The sequence below is a fragment of the Cryptomeria japonica genome, chromosome 2 (genome assembly GCF_030272615.1).
Source record: "Cryptomeria japonica chromosome 2, Sugi_1.0, whole genome shotgun sequence".
Taxonomy (NCBI): Eukaryota; Viridiplantae; Streptophyta; class Pinopsida; order Cupressales; family Cupressaceae; genus Cryptomeria; species Cryptomeria japonica.
Window position 1 is genome coordinate 548,609,425 of NC_081406.1, and position 9,146 is coordinate 548,618,570.

Here is a 9,146-nt window from a genome sequence, read left to right on the forward strand (position 1 = left end):
GCATAGTTTAAAACTCATTTTAAAGAATTTCTTTTCCAATTCATTTGAGTAGTAGTGATTGAGGTAGCTGAGGGTTGTTTACTCATCGAGACCCTATCATCTTGAGAGTAGTGAATCCCCTCCTTTATATTTCGGTGAACCTATTGTGAATATCTTGTCAGATATCTTTATTCAAAACTTTAATGCATTTGATAATGTCTTCTCAAAGTAGAATTTTGATATGTTAGAAGATGCCCTAGATGACTTCCTAAAGGAATCTTTTCCTACTCAAAAACCTGTTACATAAATTCCACCCTTAGAATCTCCTTCCTTGGAGGATGGGAAGTCTGTGAATGTGATTGTAGTCTTTGCTACCCTTAGTTAGCCTAAGAGACCAATCATTTTTGTGACTCGAGCTAATCCTTCTTTGAAGAGACTTCATTCTATTCATGGTGTTCCATTTGAAAATGATTCACAATATCTCCTTACAAACTATACATAATCTAAAGCTCCTTATTAGGTGGTAGCCCATACTTACCATACTCGAAGGAATAAGCAAAATGTTGATCAAACCTTCAACCAAGCAACCAATTGAGTATGATCTTATTGAGAAACTTCATGTTATTCCCACTAAGATCTCACTTTTGAATTTTCTCCAACCTACTCCAAATTATCAAGGTATGCTTCAAGAAGCTCTTTGAAATATTCTCTTGCCTTGTTTTGGATCTATAGATCATATTCATGCAGATTCACGAAATATTACATTCTATCCACATGAAATCCCACCTCTAAAAATACAAACTCGAGTAGATTCATTTATGATAATCGTTTGCATGAATAACATTGACATTAAACCAACTCGCATTGATACTGGTTTGAAACTCAATGTTTGTAGCCTCGATCTATTACCTGAAATCAATGTTGACTCAAGCTCTCTTGATAGTTTTGCTTTATTCATTCATGGATTTGATAACACTGGTTGAAAAGATTTGGGCATTGTGATTTTACCCTTAAGGTTGGGACTTGTTACTTTTCCTGCCCTATTGTATGTTATGCTAGGACCTTTTGTTGGCAGCAGGGTAGCAACAATGCAGAAAAACTAAGGAGGGGGGGGTGAATCAGTTTTCACCAAACTTAACCAAATTAACCTTAATTTCAGATCTTATAATGAACAACAATAGAAAAGATAAACATCACATCAACAACACACATAACACAAGGATTTTTGACATGGAAAACCCAGTTAAGGGAAAAACCACGGTGGGAAGCTACCTACAATAAGACGATACTCTACATTAGTATGTGTAAATATTACAATGGGGAATGCACATGCATTTAGGCACACTACCTAGAGCTCACTGCTCAAAACAACAAAGGGCTACAATCCTAGGAAGGTTCACTGTTGTACAAAGATCGAACAACAATCCAGATTACATGAATTGAAAGAATAGCATCTCCAAATACCTGATTACAGTTCCGGTTAAGCACATTATCTACACAACAATTCTTCTCTGCTCTTCCACAACCCGAATGATAGATTCGCTTGTTCACACATACAATAACCTCTCAAATAATAAACACAACTGTAGACACACAACTAACATGATTACATCACCTATTTATACAATTCATCAACCTTAACCTTAAGGTCAACTCAACACATAAGACCTAATTACAAAATTACATCACACGATACATAAATCCATAACCGGACCAATACAATGTTGGAAAGGACATAGCATGGACCCAAACCAAATCCCCGAACACGCAAACCCATCAAATAATTCACCAAGATCATCCACAACATGTTACACCACCAAATATGTCGCATAACACAAAGAATACCACCGGACCAATAAAAATTGTATGAACACGCACCACGATCAACATAGACCACCAAAACACATGGGACACGATCAAAGAACATCAACAAGTAACGCGAATTCCACCACAATCACCACAACAACTCGGATCATAAGCGTCATAATTATCACCATCACCGGAGCTCAAGAACACCAACTAATAAACTGAAAGATACACTTGCGAAGTTCCAAATCATGAACCATCCAATGAGGGGACACACATGAGCATCCCAAACACTCTCCAAAACCTGTAACTCAAGATATAGTCATACCAGAGCAATATGAATCAAATACCACCATTCTGCAACATAGAACACTGGAAAACTAGTCACCATACCAGATCGCATAACTCGACCAATCACCTCATAGCATCATGAAAATCATACTAAATCAACTAGAGATAAGCATCTAAAAACCCAATAAATTGCATCAACACATCTACACTAGATCACCAAAACAACTTTCTGCAACAACCAATTCTCTGCAACATAGGAATATGTTGACATCAATCACAACAACATATCCCAACAACTCTAATATCCAACACCTTTACCATATAATCTTCTTTTGGGTAGACCTTGGATTCATGCTTTAGGAGTGGTCAGTTCTACTCTTCATCATTTTGTAAATCAGGTACTTTCAAGGCCGCCCTTGATGCTATACATTTATGTCAAATGGTAGGAATTTGTTAGACTTCAGTTACACCTACCTTTTAGAACTCAATTCCATCATCATATTCTATTGTACCAATATATACTCCGTTGGTGTCACTTTAAAAGGATACCTTCAAGAATGATGTACCTAAAAAGATTCTCCAAAGAAGCAAGAACCTCCTAAAGAAGAAAATCCTAAGTCTACTCCTACTTCTTCTCTTAAACAAAATGCATATTTGTGTGATGATTGGGGGTCTTTGTACATCATCAAATCCTATATCAGGGAATACAAAGTCAATCCAATCCACCTAGATATTACTAAGATCTCATTCGCTTGTGTAAAAAGGATGATTATGCTTCTATAAAGTAGGGTGATACTTATAATATTGATTATGCCTTTTACAATAATCCTCCTCAAGAGTTGCAATTATGTTATGGACTAGGATTCAATATTCTTTCTAAATCCAGTTATGGAGGTAAAGGTTGTGGGCATGATGAAGAAGATATTGAAGTTTCATAAGATGATGATCCTCATGGGTCTAATACAAGACTTGGATATTGTCCCATGACTTCTAAGGAAAAATCATGGTTGAATGTTCACATGGTTTCTTCGAAGCCTTTTCCACTTAAGTTGGTTTATCCTGAGTACATTTTGAGTGAGGTAGATTCTAAAGAAGTTCCTCTAGATGTTTTATCTTTAGGTTACCAATCCTTGACTCTTAGTCGAAGAGCTTTCAGTCTAAAGGCTCATGCTCCCATATTGGATAGCTAGAAGTTCTTTGTGGATGACATGACATATAAACATCATATTTAGTAGAACATAATATATAAACATAGAAGCTTTTTTAAAATTATAAAAATAGTCAATGGGTCTTTTGATCTATTGATGAAGTTAAATGGGTTCGAATGAGTTTGATAGAGAAGATTCTAACATCATAATGGATGAGGCGAGGATCTTGTGTTGGGTAAATTTCATGGAATGCTTACCCTCCAATCCTTAACTCTCAACCAAAGAGTTTTCAGTCTCAAGGCTCATGCTCCCATATTAGATAGGTAAAATTTCTTTGTAGATGAAATAAAATATTATATAAAAATTTCAAATAACCATTTAAAATGTATATAATACACATTTTATAAATGCTTTGATTTCTACTAACTAAAATATTGATTTCTACTATTTGAATTGTTTGGTCCTTTGTCTCAAATCCAAGACATTCTATTTATGAACAATAATACCCATGAGTTGAATATCTTAAATAGTTATTGAAATGATAAGGTTAGAGTTAGACATAGATATGTGTCATCCTAGTTTAAACTAATGCATGGATTAGATTATGTCCAGTAAATAAACAATGATTTATATGACCATGCTAATGTTGGGCATACATAACATTTTATGTTCTCATGTGAACAAGAAATTTTAATATTTTTTACTAGAGCACATTAACAAATTCTACTATCATCTTAGTTTAAACTTCATTAGACTATGACTTAAGCATGTGAATAATGATTTCTATGTTCGTGATATTGTTATACAACATAACATTTTATTCTCTCATGTAAACAACTTGAACACATGTTGTCAATTGGGATGTGTTAATTGATTCTATTATCATTTTGCATATAAAGTTTAAGTAACTATTGGTTAACTTTATTTTGATTAACATTAAATCTATAATATGTCAACTACATAAAATTTATCTTGTGACATGTCCAAACACGGGCACACAACAAAATCAAAAGTACACAAAAGAAATCTCTTATAGAGATTTTGAGGCAAGTATGCTATCATTGAGTCCTAATAAACATGTCTAGAAATTTTACATACATTTTATTATAGAAGAAAAAATTAAAGATATATAGTTAAAAAAAATAAAAATCTATTACATCATATATAATCTATTGATACCAAGAGCATAGACCATGCCATGCACTTATGCAATTTGTTAGGAAAAAGCATATACCATTCTTTCTCACTTTTGACCAATTTATGTTACAAACAATTTTGATACATTTAACACATAAGGATAAACTAGTCACCATATGGTATAGTTGTTTACATGTCTAATGTATAGACTATTTATTTGGGCCCAAGGTCAAGATAAACATCCAACACATTGATTCCATTTATGATTAGTATTCTTAAAAGTCTATCTAGTCATTCAACTCCAAAAATGTGGACTTGAAATCTTTTTTCCTAAGTGCTCAATACATAATTAATTGTTCTTGGCTTGGATTTTGATTGGTGATCCCATATTAGGAGTGGGCATAGGATCACATATAATTTTTTCATTCGGAATTATTAAAGACCAATTGTATTTGGTTACTGCATGGTGTAAAACTATTATAAGCTCCATCTTTGTAAAATCGGATCCTGGACAAATTCGAATTCCTCCTCCAAATGGTACAAAATTATAAGGTGGAACTTGACCATCAAAATGAGATGGATCAAAATTGTTCCTTAAAAACCTCGTTATTAAAATGTGTAGTTGTTCCCCAACATAACTGTTCATTAACAAATAGATAAAACATATTAGAATTATAAGTTTTAATAATCTTTCATATATGATGCACAATTTCCTATACATCTAGTAATAATAATTTAAAAAAAACATTGATTAACTTTTTCTATTGCTATTTGACTTTTGATTGCATCAAATTAAGTAGATAAACATCTTTAATCCAAAATAAACAATATTTATTTTTCTCTATTTCTATTTCACTTTTGCCAACATCAAATTAAGTAGACAAACATGCAACATACCTGCCACCCTTTGGGAATTATATAGCCTTTATATTCAATATCTTTAATTGCTTTTTTAAATCCACCAAACACTGGAGGAGTCAACCGCATAGTTTCTTGGGCAACCTTCCATGTATACTTCATCTTTTGAATCTCTTGCCATGTGAGAGGATCATTCATTTGTTTTCCTTGTCGAACCTCCATATGTTCTGGAGGGCAACAACAAACATATTTGTCTAAATTCATCTAAAATATCATATTTCGTAAAACATAATATATAAATATAGAAGTCTACAACCTAAGAAAGTTATAGAGTATGGTGACACATATTTTTAATCTTTGTCATGTGATAGGATCATTTAGTTATTTCTATATCAAGCCTCCATATGTTTTAGAGTGCAGCAACAAAGATATTTGTCCAAATTCACTAAAAATCACACTTCATAAAACATAATATATGAATAAGCTTGGAACCTAAGTAAGTTATAGAATATGGTGACACACTTTTGAATCTCTTGTCATGCGAGAGGATCATTCAATTGTTTTCCTTGTCAAACCTCCATATGTTCTAGAGTACAAAACATGTATATTTTTCTAAATTAAACTAAAACATTACACTTGGTAAAGCATAATATATTAATATAGAAGCTTAGAACCTAAATTATAGAGTACATGATGACCTATCCTTTGAATCTCTCGTCATGTGAGAGGATCATTTAGTTGTTTTCCATATCAAGCCTCTATATGTTCCTAGAGTAGAACAACAAAGATATATGTCCAAATTCATCCAAAACATCATACTTGGTAAAAACATAACATATGAATATAGAAGCTTAGGACCTACATAAGCTATAGAGTATGGTGACACATCTTTTGAATCTCTTGCCATGTGAGAGGATCATTTAGTTGTTTTCTATATCGAACCTCCATATGATCTAGAGTGCAACAACAAAGGTAATTGTCTAAATTCATCTAAAACACCACACTTGGTAAAACATAGTATATGAATAAGCTTCTAGAACCTAAGTTATAGAGCATGGTGACACATCTTTTGAATCTCTTGTCATGCAAGAAGACCATTTAATTGTTTTTCATATCAAACCTCCATATCTTACATAATACAACAAAGGCATTTATCTAAAATAATTTAAAACATCGTACTCGATAAAAACATAATATATGAATATTGAAACTTAGGACCTAAGCAAATTATAGAGTATGGTAACATGAACAACATCATAAAAAATGAAGGAAACAGCTTCTGAATTTCAAATCCAGAAGTTATTTATTTCATTATCATGGATTGTGGAAATCTAATAGAATTAACATCATAAAAAACGAGGTAGAAAAAGCACTCACCTTTAAGAACGTTTTGATAGACTTGTGGATGCATGGCCAAGGCTCTGATAACATGTGTCAGGAGAACATAAGTAGAGTCATGGCCTGCAAACATGACCAGCATCATGTTATCTATGATTTCCTCCTCTGTGAGAGCCTTGTTATTCTCATCTCTCATAGTGAGCAAAGAAGTCATCAAGTCTTGGCCTGGGGAGGCCAATCCTTGTTCCAACTCCCTCCTCCTCACCTCCAACAGACAAGACAAACGCTTGCATATACGAACCCTAGCATTCAACCCCCTCCTAAAGTTTGTCCCTGGAATATCCAAAGGAATAGACCACCCACCCTTCTCTGCTTCACTAAATTCTTTGTGAAGTATATCTCTTTCCTCACTCTCCTTCAGTCCAAAGAGCAGATCTGTGGCAACTTCAAAAGCAAGGTTTCTCATCAAAGGGCAGAGCAAAATGGTCTCTTTTCCTTCCCAACACTGCTCAAAATGGCGAAGAATAACTGACTCCATTCTACCCACAAATTTCTGCAAGGCCTCTGGCTTCAAGAACTGCATAATGGCCCCTCTCATGCGCCTGTGATCTTCTCCAGAGAGTTCTAGAAGATTATTCTGCCCAATTATTCTGGTCACTGTGATGGGCTGCTTGTTTATCACACAGCTGTCATTGCTCTGGAACAGAAATTTGTTGCCTGCCTGCCCTGTGAATACCACAGTGGGGCAACCCAGAAGAGAAGTTTTGAAGACTGGCCCATATTTTGCAGCTTTCATGTCCATCCAATTGTTGAATTTGTGTGGTCTGTATGCCCTCAGGAACTGAAAGGTCTCACCTATCAGAGGCAGGCCCATACTTCCAGGAGGAAGTTTTTTGCCATTTCCTCTGTTTGAAATCTTGGCTATGGCTGCCAAGAGTACTGAAGTGAGTACAGTAGTGGATAGAATGAGAACCCATTGTTGAAGACCAAGCAACTCCATCTTAGTGCAGGCCACAGGAAATAATGAAGATGAATGGAGCTCTTTATAAACGTAAATTCTAAAAAAAATTACAATAGGTCTTAGTCAATGGGTCTTTTTGTTCTTTTGGAAAGTTAAATACGTCTGAAATTTGAATGAAAAGTTCAAACATCATAATGGATCTTGGGTCAAATTAATTTGATGGAATGGATATTGTCCAAAGACAGCAAAGAGTTTTTAAGTCTAAAAATTCATGTTCTCATATTCAATAACTAAAAAATCTCTGAAGATGACATAATATATAAAAATCATATTTGGTAAAATATAATATATAAACATAGAAGCTTTTTAAAAATTGTAAAAATAGTCAATGGGTCTTTTGATCTATTGGTGAATTTAAATGAATATGAATGAATTGGACAAGAAAGTTTCCCACATCATAATGGATGAAACCAGGATCCTGTGCTAGATGAATTTGATAGAATGGATACTCTCCAATCTTTGACTCTCAATCGAAGAGTTTTAAGTCTAAAAGCTTGTGCTCCCATATCGGATAGCTAAAAGTTCTGTGTGGATGACATAATATATAAACACCATATTTGGTAAAACATAATATACAAACATAGAAGTTTTTTATAAATTTCAAAAATAGTCAATGGATCTTTTGATCTATTGGTGAAGTTAAATGGTTTTGAATGAGTTCAACTGAAAAAATTCTAACATCATAATGAATGAGGGCAGTATTCTGCATGGATGAATTCGATCAAATGAGTACCCTCCAATCCTTGACTCTCAGCTGAAGATGTTTCAGTCTAATACTCGTGCTCATAACTAAAAATTCTTTGTGAATGACAAAAACAAACAAAAAAAAAAAAAAAAAACAACTCCGAAATTACTTTGAAGAATAAGTCTTCTGAGTGCCAACTATTTCTTCATTTCCTACCTGCAACATTTTTTTTATAAAGCTCAAGTCAGGCCACGAGGGTAGAAAAGGATGCTATCGTCTGGCATTATCTGAAACCTTTTGTAGACGTTTTTGAGAGAAGCAATCATCAGGCTAGAAAAATATTTTTCAAGCCAGTTTTTTAAGACAAATGGAAGGTCGTCCTTGAAACTCGTTTTAGATTTTGACAAATTCTTATTGGCATCCATTGAAGAACCTCCCAATTCTTGTATGGCCTACACCAACAGCTTTTTTTGAAATTTGTCCAATTTGAATGAGAGATTGAATAACTTCTCTATTTGACAGCAAAGACGTGTCGAAGTTGAGCGTTTTAGTCGTTTCTCCTGACCTACACCTCGTCGGCAGATGAAATAATTATAACAAAACAAAAACAAATATTCCAGATGATTATAATAGCTGAAAAAAATATGTTTGGACTTTGAATTTTTTTCATAGTTGTTAAAGTCTCATATATTATTTAATGGGTAGATGAAATATTATAACAAATTAAATATTTTAGATGAGCTGAAAAAAAAAATGTTGAACTTTGAATTTTTTTTCATAGTTGTTGAAATGTCATATTTTATAAGAGGATCTTTCTTAGTTTTGGTTGTATGCTTAGATATATACGTAGATGAAATAGAGCAAATTTGTGTAGTTTAGTCAT

At 33.6% G+C, this 9,146-nt stretch overlaps 1 protein-coding gene across 1 annotated transcript; it reads right to left on the reverse strand.

The window, feature by feature from the left end:
- Nucleotides 1–4,525: 4,525 nt before the first annotated feature.
- LOC131052347 (taxane 10-beta-hydroxylase) lies at nt 4,526–7,559 on the reverse strand. The gene is made up of 3 exons (XM_057986998.2): nt 6,597–7,559; nt 5,259–5,446; nt 4,526–4,999 (listed from the first exon to the last, which is right to left on the reverse strand). The coding sequence occupies exons 1-3, from the start codon at nt 7,555–7,557 to the stop codon at nt 4,943–4,945; spliced, it is 1,206 nt and encodes a 401-aa protein (XP_057842981.2). The 5' UTR covers nt 7,558–7,559; the 3' UTR covers nt 4,526–4,942.
- Nucleotides 7,560–9,146: the final 1,587 nt, after the last annotated feature.